Consider the following 23,444-nt stretch of genomic DNA (forward strand, 5'->3'; position numbering starts at 1 on the left):
CGCCAATAGTTAAAAAAGTTTTTCTTATTTGGCAGTATTTTTTTTACAATTTGTTCAAATGTTCCGTTTGATGTGTTTTGGTGAATACTGAAATCTAGTCAGTGACAACCTGAGGTACTAAACATTTCTGCCTTACTTCGCTGTCTTCAAAGGTGATCTTTTTGTTCCTTTTAGGCTCTATCCATGAGTTGTGTATTACAGCGTTATTTGGCATGGGATCTGCTTCCACTATTGAAACAACTCGCTTTTTCATCTTACTTTTGAGAACTTTCTGAAACTTTTGCCTCGTGAATGCGTAAAGTAGAGGGTGAAATATAGTTGTTCCATATGCCATTACTAGAAAACATAATCTCAACTTTACCAAAAGGTCACTTGGGCCCAAACATAAGATAGTGGTGTTTAAAACAGAGATGGGTGTCCAGCAGAGAAGGAATGTTGAGATAATCAGAAGGGACATTCTGAAGACTCTCTTCTGCCGTTCTCGTCGCTCCCGGTGCCGTTTTACAGCGCGGCGTAGAGCAATTATGACAGACACAGAAGTCCTTACACCAAAGACGACATTTTTTCCTCCACTGCTGTGGGACACATCTGTAGTCTCGTGCTGAGTGGTCAAAGAAATAGTTTTTTTCTTTCTGTTTTTCTTCTTTTGTCCTGTAGTAAATCTTGTACCAATCCGAATATTTAGGGCCTGGAGTATTTTGGTGTATGTAATTAGCATTACTATAACAGTGAAGAAAAATATTGGAATCTGAACGAGAATGTGGTAGTACATTCCTAGTTCAGTGTGGTACTCGTTTGTACTCACGCACAGAAGTGTCTTATTTTCCCAAGTACTTGCACTTTGAAGACTGAAAAAATTGACTTCAATGAAAGGAATCAGGAAGGAAAAAAGTGAAATGATCCATATTGAAGTCATTAATATCACAGCCCTTCCCATGGTCAGGATTCGATTAGCAGGTTTTACAGAGATGTCGTATCGGTCCAGGGTGATAGCGAAGACGTTGATTGCAGTTGAAACGCTTGCAAAAGAGACACAAGCCTCATGGAAGCAGCAGATGAGAGCAGTGTTACTCTCCAGCGAAAGCAGAAGGATAACTATAGTTAGAGGAATACATCCCACACAAATTATTACATCAAGTACATGAAGGTTCATTGTAATTATGTTACTGACAGAATTGATTAAGTTGGATTTCATACAGTAAAGTACCAGCACGGTGAGGTTGCTGCCAAGTCCCAAAACAATTTCTAGCATCAAAAATCCAGTGAGAGAAACTTGGAAGCTTAATGGATATGACAGTGGTTGGTACATGTTGGTATCGATGTCATCAATGGCATCTCGAACGGTAATGTTAGATTCGGACTGCATGTTGACTTCCAGGATGGGGGACAAACACATTCTTTTGTTGCAGCTGTTTTTTCTCCTGAAAGGTGAAATAAAATACAGAACTATTTGATTTCTTTTTTTAACACTTATTGTAGATACATACTGGGGAAGGAGTAGGGAGGAAAAGCAATATTCTTACCAAACTCTTCATTTACAGTATGTTTAGAGCTTTAATTGGCATGGACTCAAAAGCCTGAAGTTCTAGAATAAGGTCCTTGCTTTTTAAAAGAAAACAGGATTTGTTTGAAAAAAGAAAAAATAGTGAAAAGCTTCCACTCAGGGAGGCAAGCCTTTGTTTATAGGGATGTGATTTTCCACAAAGGGCTCATTTGTTGAATAAACCATACTTTGTGCATAGCCTTTGTATTGCTTTGAGGGTCATTTTAGAAGAATGTTGTTAAGTATTAACAAATTAGTGATCAAGATAATTTTAAAAAGCTCTTGTGGAAAAAGAAGTGATAGGAACATGGAGCACTGTTGCTTATGTGTCGTTAAAAGGATGTTTATTTATGACATTTTTTCCACCTTTTTCTTTTGAGGTTTACAGTAGTGTTGTGGACTGAAATGTGATGTTCTATAATTCACCAGATTTTTACAGAGTTTAAACCTGTTGTTCATTTTCATCGTCTGTGCACCTATGTGTATGATGCTTGCCACTACAAGAATTTTATAAGTATATATAATTTCAAATGCAAAACTTACATAGGTTTGGGAACTTGAGTTTATAATAAAATACTAAGTTTCCTTTTTCTGATTTGAATATTCAGTTTCTTCAGGAAATCTGTGCCTACATGAAATGGAAGAGTATTTAATTTTATTTCAGAATATATTTAAGGAAATAATGTCGGAAAACAATACTTAAAAAGAAAATTGTCTCCTTCAGGTTTTGTTTTTTGGTTTGTTGTTTTTTTTTTCCCCAAACTGCAATTAAACAATTAAACCCAACAGATTTACATACACAGAATATTTCTCTTAGGAATAAGTAAGGATCAAAAAAGTATTTATTTTATCTAGCAGATTTTTTATTTTGTGTCTCATCTGTTTAAGTTTTACACATGCGAGTGAGTTTTAAATACAGCATCTGCATGTAATACATGATGTTTGTATTATTTATATTGTCAGCCAGCTCTTGAGTTTGTAATTGATTGAATAAATAAAAGAGAGGTTATTCAATTTCTTGTTATGATACTGGAGGGGTTTTTTTCCTAGGTAGCTTTAAATTTAAGAGGGGACATACTTGGCATGAAAATAAATTTGAATGTCGACCTTTGTTCTATTCTGAATACATTAAAATGGATAGCACTAAGGTGAACAAAATTGAGCTCTTTTAAAATGAAAGTATGAATTAAGCACACTTGGGATACAGTATGCAAATAGATTTCATCTGCAGTTCTGAAAAGCCTCAATTGAACAATACTATTAATTGCAAATTGTATGATGAAAATTCTTGGTATTCTTCAGCAGTTATTTCACATGTGCCTCTTAAATAAAAAATATGTAAATTAGAACGTATTACTCTCAGGTGTGAAATGAAACGAGAAATATTTCAAAAGCTTTGTTTCAGTTCTAATTTAGGCAACCTCTATCTGTCTTACATTAACCCTTAGGAATATGATCTCCTCTGCATGCTGTCCTGGCTGTGAATGGATTTCAAGAAACCATTCCAAATGCATTGCTGGATAAATGAAGTTCTTTTGTATTAGCAAAAGCCAGGAGGAAATCAAAACCAGATCTGCTAAAACAAATGACAGGCTGACCCTAACATGACAGCAGCTGAGATTTTGTGAGAACAGAAAACCTCAGCTGTGTTGGGTTGTCATGAATAGATTAAGCATCACGCCCTAGTTGCATTGCCTGGGTTTGGGTTTGGGGAGCAGAACGTGAGGACAGGAGCTCGTTCGCCCGGTGCCGCAGAGCCGGGGCACCTACCTGTTCTCAGTGCCTCAGGGGCCTGGCACAGCGTGGCAGCAGCTCGGCACAGACTGAGACGTGGTGTCACTGAGAGATTTTTGACACGCACTGTAACCTGGAAATCAAGTGGTGGCTGAGCTCTTATTTCATTTCTTGCAGGATTTTTGTTTTCCTTTTTTTTGGTCCTGCAGTTCAGCAGCAAAAAGTTCTGATTAAACATGGGGACTTCTTAATTGCCTCAGATACTTCTACAGACCAGGGCATATTCTGCGTGTCTGTTCTGAGTTTCAAGCCAGCAATAACAAATAAGCCTTCTTTTAAGTGATGTTAATTTCTTTCCCCTGTTGCATTTTGTAGAAGCCTGTCTTTATTTTCCAGGTTTAAAGAAAAATAATTTCTGATCTCTGTTTTCAGAGTGTGTGTAGACATCCTTAGTTTATGGTTGCGTATTTCTTTCTGTAATATTCCTGCTCATTACTTTTGAGTGATGGCTTAGTGAAAGAAGTTGCTATACATCATAAAATCCAGTTCATGTGCTTTGAGAGTAACCATGGGTTACCTAATTTGGTTTATTTTGATCTAAGGAGAATACATAACATCATAAAATTGAGAGAAAAATATCCATTAGTCATTATGGCAAGTAAGTTATTTAATGAGTCGTATAGAAAAAGCTTGGTTAAACCTTTATTCAGCTTGCTGGTGAAGTATGCATATTCTCCTTTTGGGATTTCATGTTTCATTGTCTCTTCATGCATCAGTAGTTTCCACAATTCTGGTTTTAAATTATAAATCCCTCTTTAAGAAATGCTCACCATTTTAAGAATCAATCATTGCACTCTTCTTTTAATGAAAATCTGAGCAGATGTGTTAGTCTTCCGTGTATATTGTTGAAGTGTCATGCACATAAATGGTAATGCAAGTGTGTTCCATGTTTTGTTTTTAATTCCTTTATGTCTTAAGAATACATTTTAGGGATGCTTCCTGCTGCTTGTAGGTCATACAGCTACAAAGATACCCGGTCAACTGCATTCTTCATATTGTCAGTTGTAAAACTGAATTAGTTGCTGCATGCCCTTGTGAAGGGGAGGAAAAAAATGGTTAAAAGTAGGGCTTATAATTTCAAAAATCAAGTAATGCAAGAATGTATTTTCTAATATCACTTAATTCATAGATCTCTAAAATTGGACCTTATAGATTACATAGAAAATCAGTTAGCCTGCTCTCTGTTTGTCAGTAAAATCATATTTGTCTGTCAGCTTACATGAATTTAGGTTTTTTTGACAAGTTTCTTGTTCTCCAGATAGTGCAGGTTACAAAAAAATCCTGGCTAGAAGCAATAACTGTTGGATGTAGAGTGTCTGTGACTAAAGCTAGAAAATGTAGTTTTATGGCTTCGGTGAGCAGGTAGTTTATATATACAACTCTCTTGTCTTTTAATGAGAAACTGAATTAATGAGCCTTTTACAAAAAATGCTTGTGTTTAATTTGCACACTGCTATACTTTCCTTTCTTGAAATAAATATTTACCAAATCCATGCTTTTAATAAGTGCCTCGAATGTACAGGAAAACAAAAGAAATAAGTTTTTAAAAAAACAACAAAAAGGGGGATTTCCTGAGCAATCAGAAATTAGTCATATTAGCCAGCCTTCATAAAGCAATAAGCATACACTAATTACAGACTGTCTGATCCTTCTAAGAGTAACTGAATAAATCTGAAACATATTTATCTGCCAATATTTGGAAATACTGCTGAGGGAGGAAAAGCATATTCCCAGCTGCTTTATGTGGTTGTTTTCCCCAATACTGTATGAGCTTAAACTGTCTTCATGTTGTACGAACAAAACAGGTTCTTAATATTCTATAAGACTTTCATACAGAACAACAATTTTCTGTCATATTTTTAATGGCGAAGGGGAAATAGCATTTAAATATTTCCTGGTCTTAAATATAACAATATATTACTGCTTAATATAAGTTGAATCTGATCTCTTGCCTTTTTTTCTCCAATTTTTAATTTGGTTTAATGTTGCTTATTCTGCATATCATAATAAGGAACAGGTCTTACCTCCACTAAAGATTTGGTAAATTCTCGATGCAGGTGAAGCAGTTCCAGGTTGGAGGGATTCATTTTGTTCACTTGTTAGCAGAGTAGAAGGGAAAGAGGGTAATAAGCATATCTTCAAAAAATAGCCTTAATGAAAATTTGTGCCTGTATTGTGCCATTGTTTCAGCATACTGCTAATGTATACAATTGCTTTAGTTCTGGTTTACAGGCTGCTGCAGTCTCCCACTCTTCCTACGGTAGAATCAATAAGCATCTGAAAATACATAATGAAAGTAATTTAACATACTGAAGGCTTCTTGTCTCCAGAGACACCACTGAGATTCGAGCTTTCTAAAAAAGAAGAGCAGTGCTTCTGAGAGGAGAGCTGGCGATGGGCAGCTTTTGCAGAATGACAGCCTACCTTGTCGCTTCTCCTCACTGCAGAGAGATGCAGTGCATTCACTAATTTTGATTGGTCAGTGATGTTGGGCTTAAATTGTGCTTCATATATGGGATTGATGCCCTCCCTCCCCCCAATTTATATAAGGATTCTTTTATAAAAGGACTGAATTTACAAATGATTTATGAATTCTGGAATATATTAAGGGTATGCCTGTTTTATTTTTACCTTTTCACTCTTTACTTTGTGTACACTGAAAACCACATGGCACTGAGAAAAAAAAAGGGATTAAACGGTTATTACTTTAAAAGCTTCCAACAATCTATATTTGAACTTGCCTACTTTCTATTTCTGAGCCTTTTAGGTGTTTGAGTTTTTGTTTTATTTTTTGTTTGTTTGTTTGTTTTGCTGGTTGGTTTTTCTTGTCTTAAGAAGATTCTAAAATAATACTGCCTCTTTAAGCCATGCTGAAATTCACCGTACATGTTTACATGTAAGTGGTCATCTAGGTTTTGTAGCAATAAGTTATATTCAGGACAACTTGGTACCCACATGTATATGAGGAAAATTTATGCTAGGATGCACCGAGATTATTCAGACCCTGATAATTATTCAGACATGATAATTCAGTTGATTCATGATCAGAAAAAAAAGATTTTTAGGATCCATCACTATGTACAGTGTATGTATAGTTGTGGAGGTTATTAATTTTGTTGAAATGTAAACTTCTAAAAAAACTTGTATATTCCACACGAATTTTGCTAGAGACTTGACAGGTTTTTGTAGGGATGTCTTTCTTGCATGATGTTCTTGACCTTCACTTTGCAAGGGATGTCTTTGTTTTCACTTTTTGTTTCGTAACTTATTTCTGAATCTGTTCTGTCAGTATAAGCAATGCTCACAACCGCATAATGAGAAGTGTAGCGCAATACCTGTTTTAGTTAGTACTGGTGCTAAATAAACCTTGGAAATAATTTCACTGTAAACCCCAAAATAATATTTTTCAAAATTGGTTTGTTGAAACAAATTGTTTAAAAATGTCTGAGTATAAAATGTCCTGTAGATTATAATCTCAAATGAGTGTGGGCTTTTTTTCACCATGATTTAAAAAGATTTTTAAGGTTTTTTTTGTAAAGTGTGATAAAGTACTAAATGTTAAAGTAGAGTTCCTACATAAGTAACTGTGTTAAGATGGTAGTTGGGGTCAAATTTTGATGGGTTTGATTAGATTGTTAATGCAAATACAGAATGCAGTTGTGTACCTTAGATGTCTTTATTTCTTTTTTTTACTTTTTCTTTCAGCCAGTCATCCAATATATTATTTATCTTTAGGTAACAGCATGCTTTATTTATTTTTTGTAATGGCTTCAATCTATCTAACATGCTTCCTGTTCCATACTCCTTTGCATTCAGAAACCATGTAAATAAAGATTGCAGAAACTTTGAACAGAGATCAGTAGGTACCAGCTGGCTACGCTGAGTAGCAGCTGATTGAGCCCTTAGAGCTGTCTCTGTATTGTCTGCCTCCCAAGAGCTTGAAACCAGTGATACCAGCACAGCTCTTAAGGGTGATGTGATAAAGAGGATTCCTGAAATGAAAGCATAAATACTAATATATTAAAGAGATTTAGTTGCTTCACTTTCAGTATGACTAAGGATAAGTAAGGAAGCCTGTCTAAATTTAAACAGATGAATCTCCATCTCCCTTCTTAATTCTTCAATGTGTACCTGAACAAAGATGGAGATTTTGGATGAGCTGTACTGTTAGCAAAAGATGTACACACGGAGGAAGATTGTAACAGGATTTTGGGTATACCATGACTATATGGTTCAAATGCAAAGGGGTCACAAAAGACTACCTATATAACAGGAGGTGATGTTGGCAGAAGTTTTATCTGCAAAATGTGTTTGAGAGGAGTGATAAGGAGCTGAGTTGTGAACATATATTAAGTTTAAATTTTCTGGAGACAAAATCAGGAAAAGAAGCAGTACCATATGGAGGCAATCAGGAGTAGGTGGATGGATAGACATGCTTATAAGCCATTGCTGTGCAGATGCTAGTTAAGATGGTGTGAACAGATGACTTCATCCTCAAAGGGTAGATAGGGAAGAGTGGGCAAAAAGAGCCATGTGCAAGCACCCAGCATCAACAGAAAATGTGCTGTTCTTATACCTGTTTCTATATCAGTACAGATGGGAGAAAGAATTTGACTGGTATTTTGGCTTTTAGGGGAGTGAAGAGTGGGGTGAAAAGGTAATGAGAAGGTAGAAATATCAGGGAACTGCAGGAGTCCAAAACGAGGAGACTGATGATGAAGGGTCTTAGGATTGAGAATAGCAGCACAAGGAGAGAGAGAGATCCAGATGGCAACAGAGAATAGACTGTGAAGGGTTGAGGCTGCTGGGTCTGATGTGGGGGGAAAAGAAATGCAGAGAGGCAGGAGCTTGAATCAGAGTGGAGCACAAGGGTGTAGAGGCATGTGCATGTAAAGAGACACCGGGTGCACATGGGTAGAGATAATGGCAATTGCCATAACACACACTCCTGTAGTACTTCTAAATTAAACTCAGGGGTCATAGCTGTATGTGAGAATGTATTTTTCTGCTTTGCTGAGAAGAAGTCCAGTAATTTGCAAGTTGTAGTGTGTTTCTTGGTCCTCTTCTTTCATCTCCTGTCTTACTTTCTACACAGAGGAAGTAATGCCCCAACATAGACTGCTACTCCACTACTGCATTCCCAAATGGCAGTAGGTCATCTCTAGATCTGAAGGTCAAAGCTCTGCTGTTAAGTTTGTAAGATCACCCTGAATCACTTTCTTGAATTTGCAGTATTTTAAATAAGCTTAGTTTATTTAAAAAGACTCATTAGACTCAAAAGGTCTAGAAGGGCCAAATGAAGTACCCAGTTCTTATGCTTTGCTATCAGAGTCCTTGATTTTGGAGCTTTAGAATTCTTTTAATGTATTTTTGAGTTTAACTTTATGTAAACCTACTGCAGACTATTTTAACATCCAGATGTCATGGATCTTCGTGAAGATCTTTATTGGCACGGTTGTGAGGCTGTGTCTGCTCACTTCTCTTGTTGTCTGCATTATTCTTTTTTCTTCCTGAATGCTTCAGCAACACTTTCTTTCTTTGTACTGTACATCTTGTTTCCTAGTCTGAATATTGCTGCTCATTTATTGACTATTTAGAATTTTACTGCTTCTGGGCCTAAAAATGTCATCTGTTTTCATATTAGCAAGAGACTTGAGATCCTAACTCATACAAATTTTTTAGTACCAGATAGTGTCTTTAGAGCTCAAGTTGCTTTAGAAAATTGGGTTTTGGATATCCTGCCCTGGGATTGTTGTTCAGCATTATTTACATGATGTATCTGCACAATTCCAGCTAGATAGCTCCTCTGTACCTTTCATTTACCTACTCTGAGAAGTGTCATGCCCAATTCTAACCTAGCTCTTCTGAATATTTTGTGATTTGTGTCTGTTCTAGCAGTTTGTGATCTATATCTAAAATTGTTTCTTACCTTGTTGTATCTCAGTTTCCTCAATAGTCAGTTGCAAAGAACATTGTTAGAATATTGTTGAAAATCCAGTACCTTCTATAGTATCAAGGAAAAATAAGCAATGGATGGGAGCTGTTTGGGTTTGAGAGTTGTACTGATGTGCCCTTGTTATGCTGAATTTGTAAATGTGTTCTGCTTTCTACCTGATACTGAAATTACAGCTTGCTGGTCTGGATCATGCATCATTTATATAAATCTTGACTCCTGACCCATACACAAGATCTAGTAATAAAGGTTTTTATTACTGTTTAAGAGTGATATGCTGAATAGATGACAAAAATTCTGTTAGAATTTGTTGATAGTACCATTCTGACTCAGATGGTCTTGTCTTTCTTTTGGCTCTAGTACTTTATTCTCATTTCTTGCCTCTATAGAGGACTGTTCTAAGGCTATTATTCCTTTTCTACAGCAAGGACTGACATGCGAGAAGTTAATTTTTCATTCAGTGTCTTGCCTTTAAGGTTTATATTCTCATCTCTCTATTGTTGATTGCTATCTTGCTTTGTTTTGCTATTTTTATGATGACTTATTTAGGTTGGGTTTTGCAAGGGGTTTTTTTTCCACTTTTCCAGCATTCGTGTTCTCCTTGACAGAAAACAGTCCTGCACATGGGACCTTGTTGATCTCGGTTCTGCCATGGTAGAATTACATCCCTGGAAAAATCTGGATTTTCCAGATTAATTGTATGTTGTTTCACTGTGCTTCCTCTTGTATTTGCAAAGATGAAGACCTCTGGAAGAGTTTAGTGAGGATTTTCATTATTATGGAAAGGCTTTTGGAATTCTGACATCATGTCTTTTGTATTGCTTTGAACATACAAATAAAAAAGGCACCTGCTCCCATTGTGTGAGCCCTGTGAAAGCGTGCCTGAAAGAACATTCGTTCCTGAAGTTGCAGAGTGGTTTAGCATAGTAACTGAAACGTTCTGGAGCCTGGAGTCCTGCTGCTGAGTGGCTGTAGAATGAGGAAATGCTGCCTTGTGGTTTGAAGTGCCATGGGATTGCCTACTTTTCTTTCATGAAGATATTTTGTATATTGGAGGAAGTTTTCAGTCCTGTTCCCTGCTGCTGGGTGGCTGTGTTGTCCAGCACCTCCAAGTCCCATCTCCTGGCAGCTGTGTGTGTGCATTGCATAGCAGCCTCAGTGCAGATGTGTCAGGAAGTGTTCTGCCTGGCTGATTATGTTGCTTTGCATTGGGAGGCAGCTGAAGTTAACATGCAGGGTTGAAACTTTAGGATCTGGCTCAGGATTCTCCATCAGATATCCTTGTTGTGAGAGTCATGCATAGCCAGGTATGCGGGAGGGGCAGCAGCAGGAGCAGCACTAGCTGCCCTGTTACAATCTCTGATGCGTGAGTTTGATTACACACCTTCCTGCTGTAATATCCTTTAATTGCTAATTTAAAACAAAATGAGAAAACAGGAAGATTTTCTCTAGAGTTGTTTATTCAGCAGAGATCTTGGATAGACTTTGTTTCTAGTAATTTTGTAAACTAGAAAAGCTGTACCATTGTCTCTTAAGACAAAGTGTTCACATAGTGTGCCTAGTAGCGAGCATTGTTTTAGCTGAAATTAAGAGACAAATCTTAGGATCTTAATTGCCCTGTAAATAAAGAGTGAAGTAAATAAAGAGCACCACATGAATAGGTATCACCTGTCATGTCCCTTAATTTTTTTAAGGCTAACTCAACAGTGTAAGGGTTACCACCAGGGTGACTTCGTATGTGTCAGTCTTGCTCAGGTAGCTGCTTGGCTGATTCAGTTTGGAAGCACTACAAAAAGTGTGTGAAAAGGATCCAGTAGGCTTACTGCCCTTCAAATCAAAATTCAGTGACCACACACAGTAACGCTGCATGTGACAGGATCATACCTTGTGTTCTTCAGGCAACAAAAAAAAAATCTAAGGACAGTAGTTAAGATTCCCCCCAGGTTGTGAATTCCTTGATATAAGCAATTAATATAATGTCAGCCTCTGTGTTCAGTTCAAATGTAGGAAATTTTCCACATCAGTCTGACAATGGTGATGTTCCACAAATTAAATTCTCAGAATCTGAAAAATTATATGCAGTATGTTTTCTTGTCTGATTTTTTTAAATGATAAATTACTCAGTTGTCCCCTCTTTGCCACCTTGGTTCTTCGGTTGTTCTTACAAGGTCGTTCAGGGAAACTGATAAAAATCTGTTTATGTAGTGCCATTAAAAGACATGTGAGAGAAGTTTAAAAGTAATAAGCTATAATGATAAATGCATAATAATATGGAAATTGAACTAATTTAGTGCAATGTGTTGGGTTCACATTTCCTCTACTAAAAAAATATTCATTTGATTGATGTGCATGTTGATCTAAATTTAGATTTGTGTTGGTATCATACTCAGTTTATTTTCGTTCTTCCTCTGTTGTTTGGGTTCATTCATTTTCATAATTTGTATCCGTAATATAGTTTAATGTTTTATTATTGATTATTGAAAAACATCTCTTAGTTTCTTAACTGGATAAATGAAAGATGAATATAAACCCCTCCGTATTTTCTTGAGTTTTTAAAAAACATATGTATTGTAGCTGTAGAATCTAAAATAAATACCTAAACTGTGTTAAAATGCATGCATACACATGCATATGAAGAACTAATTTTGTCTGTGAGGCTTTCAAATATCAAGAATTTTTATGCCTGAACCATAGTTTCAATTTTTTTCCATCTTCTAAAGTATTTTTAACCTCGCTGCATAATTGTTGTCTTTGAAATCACTTACTGTAATACTGAAGCAAACCACAGCTTGTATGAAAAATGCTTTCATTTGCTGTTTTTTGGGAGAAGGCTGAAAGCAGTGGTGTCAGTGGTATGTCTGAGGAAGGGAATACTGTTTTGCATTGTATATGGTTGGTGCCTGGAGCTGACTTTGCAGTCAGTAGGCTTGAAACCTTGGTTTTATTTTAGTAATAAAATAAATTTTCTGGGGAAATTTAAAATGGTTGTTCAACACATCTTTTATTGCACTGATGGATGATGAGCAAATATAGGTTTATGGAGAAAAAGCTTGTCAAATTCTTCGGCAGCCTTCACTGATGATCTACATAATCAATTAAAACATATAGGTAGCATGAGTTGCAGTGAAAGGAGCTATGAAGTGTAGTTGGACTAGGAGGAAAAAAGAAAAATGTTATGTGCATTATTTCTGGTACCTTTCACAGTGAGAAGCTTCACTATGACTAGGTAGGCTAGCAGCTCTGCAAAATGATACCTTGGGTTAGGAGCTCCTGGAGGAAATGTGGAAGACAGAGAATAGCAACAGCAACAACCCATCAACAGGAAAACCATGTGAGTTATTACATACTGACTGCCTGTTACCGTGCTGTCTTTCTGAAAGAGAAATTGCTGTTCTGACACAAGTAGAGGTCTTTTCTAGTTCTCATTCTTTCCACAGTAGATATTGTGCCCAGAGAATTTATTCCCCCTGGGAGACAGCTGGGTATGGAGAACATTATTTTATCTTGCTAATCAAGCAAATTAGTTTTAATGCAAGGAAAGAATGAAGGGGAAGGAGAGCCTGCCCTTTGAAAGTGGTTACTATTTTAAACTTGCTGGTCGTTAGGTTTGAAATGTTTTTCTTTGAAGTTGCTTTATGTTGTAATACCTTTTCTGCTGCCTTACTGTTGAAGTAAAAGGAAAATTCAGGGCTTTCTGTTCTCCCCCGGGGCAGTTGTTTTTTTTAACTGCAAATTTTTTATATATTCTGCAGAAACCTATATTGTTTGGCACCATGAAAAAATTCTAGGCATCTACCTGTTTATTGGACTTTTGTTAATACCCTGTTTAGTACTCCCACTCTGAAATCTTGAAGCTGGCATTATCTCAGTAAGCAATACAGGTCTAGAATACTTCAGCAGGGATTTTCCAATGGTGTTTGAGTGCATCTTGCACTGTCGGTTGAGTGCGTACCTTGATGAATGTTACAGGCTGTGATGATAGCGTTTGTGAGAGTATAAAAGCCACTCTCAGTAATCTTGAAGCCTGTAGGCAAAGCAGCTCTTACAGTGTACTTTGGGGCAATAAAGACTGATACTAGACAGAGTTTTAGTCTGTATTCAGTACCCTTAATCTGGAGCGAGTTTATATGGACAGTTAGTGTGGATTAACACTTAAACAAAGGATTTTAGCTTCTTTTGCGATGTCCATGACCGCAATGCCTGAGCATCCTGTGTCTGCTTCATAGTTTCTGTTCACATTATTATGTTCTGTAGCAAAACAGTTTAGTTGGGTCCTAGATGCCTAGTGCAGATCTGGAAAGGCTGTCTGTATTACATTAATCTGTCTAGTCTCTGTAATACAAAATCAATTTCTTTTTGAGGAATGCATGGGCTGTAGAAATTTAACACATTTATTCTCTTTGCAGATCTTTAAGCACAGATTTTTAATGACTAACTAGACTTGACAAAGTTAAACTAAGGAAATACTTTGGAGTAATAAGGAGAGAATTGAGATTTGAGATTTGAATGGAAAAAATAGTTCATCTATCTCTCAAGACATTTATTTTTTTCTAAAGTAAAGTAATGTATTGGCGAAGTCAGAATATAAATTATTGCTTGTGCTAGAACTTTACTTCTATCTAAATTGCTTTAAGCCTTCTACTGCTTTGGAAGAGGAGTGGGGGAGCAGAACAAACTTTCAGAAGATGCAAATAATTAATGAGATTTTAAAAAATGTATTGATGAAACACTATAGAAACACTCTCTAATTCATCATCCATCTTTCCAAAATTAAACACCCCCCCATCTCTAAGGAAACAGGCCTTGCAGCATACATTATTATTAAACACAGGGCAAAAATGCAAAACTGTGTTTGGAGAATATTTCACCTGTAATTTGACACTGACAATTTGTTGCTTCCAACATTAACTAGGAAGTTAAATTAAGTGTAAAGATGCTTCATAAATAAAACCTATAACAAGCAGTACCACGCAGTTTAACAACAGTTAACCAAATCAATATTATGAGTAGAACAAACTGGACATAATGGGTTTTTGTGTGGTACTTTGGGTTGTGCCATAGTGAAAAGAAGTTGTCATTAATATATTTGATGCCTTGTGTTGGTGCATTTCCCCTTCTCTTATCCTTCCCAGTGCCACCTTACGTGTGTGATGTGGCAGAAGGAAGAAGAAAAGACGCCTATTGAGGATGAGCCAGGCGTGGAGTTAGTCACATGAATATTTGATGAGAACTAAAGGAGTCACATGCAAGGACAGGGAAATGGGGAGAATTTCTGCAAGGGTGACTGAGCTACTCTTCAGATTTATTTATATACGCTTTCTTCATTTTCTTAATGATATTTTGTTATAAATAAACAGAAAATGTTGAGTGTTGAATTTCATGGTCTCTTTTGTATGAAGCTGGTAAGAGCTTGACTTGTAACCTTGCTTTCAGTTTTGGGTGTTTTGAAAAAATTCTTCAGCAATATCAATATTTCTTCACTTTGGTACCACAGTATAATTCTATTGGGTACGATAGCCACCATAGTGTGGCAGTTGGCTGAATGGCATCGTGTCATCAGCTGGGTACAAAATTGCCTTGAATAGATTTGATCCACAACACAAGGAACTGAGAATGGAAGTGGGATTGATCCCAAAAATTTCATGAACCAGCAGGTGCAGAGGGAAATGTAGATTGTAGACAGTCTGCATAAAATTGCTGATCTGTAATTTTAAATCTTGTTTAAATCTGTGATTACGATACAAAATTTATTTTTCTCTTTCTATGCTTGCCTGAAAGCATCTATATTTTCAAAGTATGTTTGAAGATTGGTGAGAGCTGCTAGGTGTAGATACTGAAGAAATGAATTCACCAAATCACTTACCTTTTTAAGTTTTTAGATTATTTTTAGAAATACATCCAGCTGATATAATTTAATATTCTGGTTTTGTGTGGAGTCTTGGCTAATGCATCTGTTGAATGAATTAATAAATAAATGGAAGGAAATGCAGTTTTAATTCTGGGAAAACCTATTTTTTTTTTTTTGCTTGTAAAATTGGCAGTAATATTCTACTCTAGGATAGCATTATTGCTTACTGACATGGTGGAATAATAGTAGCAGTTAGAAGTAAACATGAATGTTGCTGAGTTCTGTAGCTTGAGCTTTTATTATTTTTACGTAATTTTAGCACCTGCAAAATAATGCAAGATGTTGGTTTCTCTTTTGATAAATATTATATATTCACAGATTAATGTATAGCTTCCAGTTTCCATTGATTACTATTATCTAGTAAGGGCCTGTTAGCTATCAAAGCAGTAAACAGTGTGAGCAGGTTACAGATTGGGTCAGCCTATTCTTTGACAGAGGCTCAAGAAAGCAGCCAGGCAGCTGTTGTTTTACCCTCTGAACAGAAATATTTATTCCTTTGACTGTGTTTTGGCTTTTGAATTCCTACTGAGTTAGTAATTTATTTATTTGTTTTGATATTTGAATGCTATTTGAACTTTAAATGAGGAAATTCTGTTGTGCTTCTTCTGAGAGAAGAAAAATGTATCCGAATAGTTTTAATTACTGCACCCAAATCTTTGCTGTTTGGTTTAGCTGATACATACAGGGCTACTCAAAATGCCTGCTGTATCCACCACCCAAGGCATTCTCAGCACTGTTCCAGGTCCTCTACCAAACCTGGTGGATTTTGGGGTGCTGACTCAGCTGGTACAAGACAGCTCTTGGTGCTCCTGAGGAAATCTGTGTTTGCTTGACTTGATTAAACCTGCGGTCACCACTGCCACTGACAAGCAGTGCTCCACGTGAGGCTGACGTGTTCAGCTGTACACTATGCACAGAGTAGTTATTCTATAACTGCTGTGACAGATGTACCAGTTATATTTTGTATGAATGTGTGTATGTATATAAAAAGTATAAAATGGTTGTGAAAATGACTATATTCATTGAAGTTCAACAAATGACACTCTTTCTGGCAACAGAAACAATGTAATTGTTGAATTTTTCAAATGGAAATTCTCCAGTTCATAGTGCATTCTTCAGTGTGGAATCCTACTTCTGAAAAGGTACCAAGAAAGAATGGTGAATTTGAGGAAATGTATCCTTAGCCCAGAGGCTTTCCAAAATAACCTTTTTTTCCAAGCATGGGCATGCTGCAATGACAACGGAAAAATCAATTCAATCTGTAGTTTAAATGAACATTTTTAGTTTGAATGAACATTTTGTCCCTGGTTTTATGAATGAACATTTTCTCCCTGTCAGAATTTATTAATTCTAGCAGTGGAGATAATTTTTACCCTCTTTTCCATTTAATGAAATTTTTTCTTTCAACATTTATTCTGTTTAAAAGTATCAGAAGTAGTATTATTATCTGTGTGGACATTGGGAAGGAGAAAAGATGGACACAGATCTACTTAAAATCTCAATCTCTGATAAAATTTAGATTTTTGTACAAATGAAGTACAAGTCTTCTTTTATATTTTTAATAGAGTCATAGTATCATTAAGGTTGGGAAAGACCTCCAAGATCATCAAGTTCAACCTTTGACTGAACACTACCATGTCAACTAAGCCATAGCACAAAGTGCCATGTCTGGTTGTTTCTTGAGTGCTACCAGGGTTTGTGATTTTACCACCTCCTTGGGCAGCCTATTCCAATGCCTGATCACCTTTTCAGTGAAGAAATTCTTCATGATTTGGGATTTTCTTTGTGTAACCAAACAAGTTCCTAAAGTTTAAAGAAATTATAGATTTATAGTTGAAGGTGTGAGAAAGTTCGTTCCTTCACTTCTTCCAGTTTGGTATATTTCCTAACTCACCATTTCTACTCATGGGTAGAAATAAGTCAAAGGGGAAAAAAAACCAGCTGGGGCAGAAATAATTAATCAGCTAGGAATGGATGAAACACTGGACAAAATCCTAGAGTGCTATTATGTAGGAGGCAAAGAATGATATTTCTGTTCTAACACTGTTAGCAGGACTTGTGAGGTAGCTAGGTTTTAAGTGCAAATTTGTTTCTCAGACAAGTTACTTTGTGTCTTGGTTTGGAAAGACAGGTGTCTGCCAGGGAAAGCTAGAGCTTCCCTTGGAATGGAGAATGTAAAACCCCTCCCTCCAAATTATTACAATTTTGCAATTAAGGGTGGGAATAAGAATGACAGTTCTTTACTAGGAATATTAAAAATAAAATGTAGTAGTACAAAAAAACAACCAACCAAAAAATTCTAGAAACACTGACAGAGTCAGAATAGGACCTGTCACCCTGTTGGCCAGGAAGCAATCCAAAATGAGTCCTCCTTGAGTGGCAGATGTGGTTCTGTTGGAGTAGAGATGATCCTGTAGAAAGGGTCCAGTGGTGGCAAGATGGGTCCGGTCTTCCTCTGGAAATCCAGTGGACAAACAGGCTCTCTTGGTGTTCTGAATCTCAGGTTTTATCCAAGTAGGAATGCTTGGCTCCTCGCACTGGGTGGAGCATCTGACAGTGGGATGATGTAATTTTATCAGTCATGGGGGTGAGCCTTAATGGCCCATTAACAGCAGATATCCCCCAGAGGGAGGATGGGTCATGGAGGAGATAAGAAACGTGTCTCCACCTGGTTTTAAGAGCTGGCCCGTTAACAAATGGCACCTGGCCCCTCCCCCCTGGAGTTATGAGATAAGGGAAAAAAAACCCCAAACTACCTCTTCAACTGGTTTCAACTGATTGGCTTTTGGTTATATCTTGAAACCCAAGACACTTTGTATTCAACTTCTTACTTTTATAAAAATGCTTTAAATGGTAACCAAAAATGCTGTGAGATCTTAAGATGGGAACTGTAGACAAGTGCTACCTTCTAAAAGTTATTTTAAAAATACAGTCTCTATGGTTTGTGAGCAATTTTACAAACTGCAACCTTGCATGATGATTGAAAAGCAGTAGGGAAACTGATTTAGCTTCCAAGCTTCATGTATCAAATGCTTTTTTAAATATCATGAGAAAGTGCTGTAGCAATTGCATCTGAATATGGTGTTTTCCTTTCCTTAACTGTTTAAAGCTGAGCATCATTGGATGTGTAAATATTGATAGCTTTAAAGACCAGAGGAAAAATTACTGTGAAAAATGTAATCTGGATAGGCTCAAATACTGCAATTTCAAGACAAGATTTTAAACAGAATATACTAAAACTAATTTTAAGTAATTCTCCTGTAATAGTAATAAAATATACAAGTCTCCATGGTGCCCCATCACCTTTGTGCAGAAAATGGCAGCAGGGAAAAAACTGCCACTGTTCAAAGGATGTTTTACAATTACAACGGATTGAAAAAATCAACAGTGCATTAAAAACATAAAATTTCTTTCATTATTTATTAAATATTAACTTGTTTGAAACATAGACTGCTCCTTCATCAGTGCCTACAGGGTGATACTTTACTCATACTTGAGGAGGGAAAACCTCTGAGTGTTTCATTGTGTGTAGTTGTGCATGGTTTTTAAATGATCTGAAAAATTATCTTCTCAGGCTCTTTTTAGGATTACTTGCTTGAACTTACATTCAAGTACACATGATTGAAGAAGTGATGTTGGAGTAACACTCTCCTTTCTGTTTGTAATCTAGATATGATCTTAGATACATTAAAAATATTAATTAATGCACTAGTTCCCATAATTACTAGAATGAATTCACTGATGTCTGCCTTAAGCTGATTCTTATTATAAAAAACTGCTTTTGTAGTTGATCATGGTAATATAAGAGACAAAATTATAATTCTGCCATTGTGAATTTAATAAATACTTCTCCTATCTGTATTACCAAGGCACACACATCTACCTCTGGTGAAATGTAAAGCACCATCTTAGCTTTCTAGTAAAATACTAAATATTAGAAGTAAGCATTTTCTTACTGGTGATTGCTAAACATGAGAATAAAACAAATTTATGGATGGTAGGGTTTTCTGTATGTTTATTTAAAGTTTCTATCATACTGTTATGCCACTCTTGCAGCTACAATAGTTATGCATTGAGTTCTGAGAAGAGTGATCTGAATCTCAGACTGAAAAAAAACAGGCTGTATTTTGAATCAGTTAGAGGATTTTTAAGTCTGGAAAAGTTGATTTTTAGGCTTGAAGGGAGTTCAACAGGCAAAGATGTCTTACAGGTTCTACTTTACAACTATGTGTCATCTTGGACAAATCTGTTTTACCTTCATTCATGGATAGATTAGATTCATTGGCAGCTTGCTTAGACAGAACTAAGAAGAGCACAAAGAAAAGGCAGTTCTGTTTTGGAACATTACCCTGCAGCCCTTTTCACTTGCCTCTGAATTGCAGTGAATGACACTTTCTCTTTCCTTTTGATCTGAAGCTTGATTTATAAAATAGTTTACTGTTCTATAGTAGCACAGATATCAGGGTTATGAGGTTGGTTCAGAAAGAGGGTAAATAAAAAAAAAAGAACTGGTTTACATACCTGCGGAAGGAAAATAATTATGTCGCTCAGTTTCCCTGCATAAGTAATCCCACTTGAGAAGGCACTTCCCAATTGAAGTGTCGTGATCCCATTCTTAGAGAAGTTCTCTGAATTCTTGCTCAGAAAATTGGAACTGATTGAAATCTTGAAGTTTATGGGCCTGAGCTTCTGTTTCTAGCCCCAGTTTTAGGTCTGAAAGTCTGAGCTGTGAAAGTTTTAGTTCATGAGTTTCACAAATTCTGAAGTGTTACTTATTTAAAGCAGGTTGAGGTAGTTGCACCAATGTGTTATGTAATGTTATACTCAAAAACATTCCCCATACCAAGGTAGTCACAAGAAGTTGGTTTATATTGCTCCGTTGTAATATATAATAGGTGACCTAGTTTTGTACTTTCTACATGGGAACACAAAGAACAACACTATATTTATGTACTTTGAGATCTTCCTACACATTTCTCCATCCTTTCTTTCTTTAGGTTTTTCCTCCTTTTTTGTATTCTATGCCCAGAAATTAGAGACTCAATGAAATGAAACTACTGTCATGGGTTAGCACTGGCCAGATGTTAGTGCACCCATGAATATATGTTTTTTCTCTAACAACTCCTGTGGGATGTGATCAGGAACAGAGCAGAGCAGGCTTAAATCTTGAAAACAAAACAAAAAAACCCACCAAAACTTTATTAATTACATAAGAACAGGGACAGAAATACTCTTAAACACACACAGAGACAGAAATAAAAACTTCTTAGAACATTTCTTCTCCCAGTTTCTACCTCCCCACCCATCACTTTTCACAGACCAACCTTTGGGTTTTAGATCAAACAATCACCACTCAAAAACAAACTAATCTTCAATTCAGCAAGGGAGAGAGGAGTCTCTCTCGCACCACAAACTGTTCTTCAGAAAACAGGGGTCCACCCCTTATGTGTTTCCATGTCACCCATAGCACCGCCCGGAGAAGTCTGCTAAGGTGACACTCTCTTTTTCCTATGTCCAGCGCTCTCACCGCTGTCTCATAGGCCAAAACTACATACAGGGCTTTTTAAGGATGCTGCATGCCGAGCTCTCCCCCTTTTCACCCAGGGGCCGGGGTTCCAGGAGCAGGTCTGCCCTGAGGGCAGAGGGTGCCACCTCACCCTCCCCCTCTTTTCTCTGCTCGCTCCACTCTTCAAGTGCCAGTCTCTGTAGCAAAAGCAAGGGCAGCTGTATCCACCCAAAAATGCAGTTTATGTTCAAAAGAGACTTAAGTTCAGTCCATGGCTGACATTATGCAAGAGAAGTCCGGCTCAAAAGGCTACTCCTCTCATTCTTCCATCGAGTTCCTTCCAATCATGCTTTATCATCTTGGTCCCAGGCTGCTTCCCTCTCTCCGAAACCACCAGTCATGAGAATCAATGTCTAAGAAAAGTTTCTTTCTGCCAAGCAAGGGTTAACAGTTTCTTCTCAGCAGGGTGCTGCAGGCGGAGGCATTCCCAGGCTCCGCAAACCCCCACGTGGCTCGGCACCTTCTCCCGGAGTTTGGGCGGGGAGGAGGGGGGTGAGCACACACAGAAGGCACTTCCACAGTTTTCCACCCCTCCATCCTGGACGGGGCAGCTCAGTTCCAGTCCTGTCCCTTCTCTTCTCCCCCCCCCGGGGGCTCCGGCTTACCTGAGCCGACCACGTGTTTCCCCTCCCCCACCCAGCCTCGTGGCTGGGCAGGGGAGGGAGGCCTGACACGTCCCTCTGCTGAAACCAGGATCCGAAAAGAGGCCGAGCCCCCCAGACTCCTGCTTTTAACTCTTTGTGTCCTCAGAGGCGTGTCCAAACCTCCGAGTGACCAATCTAGGTGCTAGCAGAAAAGCTGATTACTGATTGGACTGCCCACATCCCCCTGGAAAAATTCACCTCCCCCCCAACCACGACAAACTACTTAAGTTTTTTCATTTGGCCAGGGTATAAAATATGCATGAATTTCTATTAAATGTAATCCTAAATGTATATTTTCACATTTCTCTGAAAATAAGAATTTTCTTTTTATTTTTATGTCTTTCATATACCTCTTTATTTGTCTCAAGTTTAGGTTTTTGTGTATGTTTCACTTTTTTTTTTTTTTAAATTTGCTCTTAAACTCTTTGGTCTTTTTATTTAGTTTTTAGCAGGTTTTTTCCTTGGTAAGGGAAGAACTTGATTCTTGCATAATTGACTGTGAAAAATGTATTATTAAAATTGATACTGGGAAAATGCTGTTAAATGTATAGCTTAAACTAGACTCTTCTTGCACTGACCTTTTCTACTGTATAATAAAACATCCCATCCTAACCAAGTCAGATAGCAGGAAATTTTCTGGCAGTAATGTTTTTCAGATTCATGACATCTGTTCAATTGCCATTTATGAAGCACTTGGAGATATTCAGATGAATGAGGCTGTGTTAGTGTATGTGTTAGAGGACACCCGTAGAAGGAGCAGCATGTCTAAATAATTGCATCTTGGACTTCTGTAAATTTAGTTGTATAGAAACCATCCTAAGTAAAACAGCCTATGAAAGGCAAAACATAAGCATTAAATTCCTTGGATGCCTTTTATTGGGAAAGCAGGATTCATAAAAGCACAGTGTGTTGCAGGCTTTATTTCACAGTTCTGCCAACACGAATCCAATCTGAGCTCGAGCACAGCTGCTATTCCTGCCAGTCCTCCTCACTCTCCTGATGGAGCTTGATCAGCTCTCTTTGTTTTCTCTGTTTGCTTGAAACGAGCGCTGTTTAATGATCTTCACTAATGAATTTGTGATGTCCTGTTCAGGGACTTTTATTTATGGAGTGCTTCCCCCCCAGCATTAAAATATCCTTTACTGACATAGTATAGGGTAAGGTAATGAGAAAAAATAGATGTGAAGTTCAGGATGGATTGTGATGGATAGAAATACGTAGAGAAAACTAGATGTTCTTACAACAATTGTGCTATTCTTTTTATCCCTGTAACACAGTTACTCCTCCTCCGCCCCCCACACAACAGATTTGTAATGAAAGAATAGAATCTTGTGCAGGCTGCAACTCCCAAAGGTAAAACCCACAGTACTAGACTTCCATCTGTATAGCCTATTTTATTTCAGGGAGATTTCATTTAGTTTTCCTTGGTTAAATTAGTCTGAAATACTGTCTTTGCAAGTTCATTAAAATTATTCTATAATGGGCGCCTACCGTAATTTTTGAAGTTTTATATTCAGTTTCGTGGTGGCGGTGCTTGCTGTTTACCTGATGTTCTTGTCATCCTTTCTGCCACGTTTCTTCAGCTGTTTGTCATGCTCTCTTGCCTTTGCACTCACCTTCATGACCAGAAGTGTTATTCCTGACCTGTTCTCCATAGAATTCTTTTGCCCTGTCCCCTTCCACCCTCATAATAACATACTAGAGTTGGGGAAAAAAAAAAAAAATCACCTGTGTTAGTTATGTGTAATTGGAGTGGAGAAGGGAATCCTCTTTGGTTGAATAATATATTTTTATAGAATTTAAGAAGATTATTTCACCAAAATACTTATCTGTAATGTTTACATTTACCAAATGCAGCCCTTACTGATTTGTAAGTGCTTTTATCTGCTTGGAGAAACTAAAGCTATACATGTGAATAAAGCTCCCCAGGGAAGGGGATGGTGCTGGGTTTTCTTTCTATTGCGCAACTAGCATACTAAAATGTACTGGATCAATACTTGGAATCAATACTGGATAGTTTCTTAGGAGCAGTTAGG

General features: G+C 37.2%; 2 protein-coding genes across 2 annotated transcripts in view; one reads left to right on the forward strand and one right to left on the reverse strand.

The window, feature by feature from the left end:
* COG5 (component of oligomeric golgi complex 5) overlaps positions 1-23,444 on the forward strand; it is a 185,500-nt gene that overhangs the window by 40,146 nt on the left and 121,910 nt on the right. The gene's annotated exons all lie outside the window — the stretch shown is intronic.
* GPR22 (G protein-coupled receptor 22) lies at positions 95-1,411 on the reverse strand. Its single transcript, XM_063394944.1, has one exon. The coding sequence runs from the start codon at positions 1,394-1,396 to the stop codon at positions 95-97; it is 1,302 nt and encodes a 433-aa protein (XP_063251014.1). The 5' UTR covers positions 1,397-1,411.

This window comes from Prinia subflava, chromosome 4 (assembly GCF_021018805.1).
Source record: "Prinia subflava isolate CZ2003 ecotype Zambia chromosome 4, Cam_Psub_1.2, whole genome shotgun sequence".
Taxonomy (NCBI): Eukaryota; Metazoa; Chordata; class Aves; order Passeriformes; family Cisticolidae; genus Prinia; species Prinia subflava.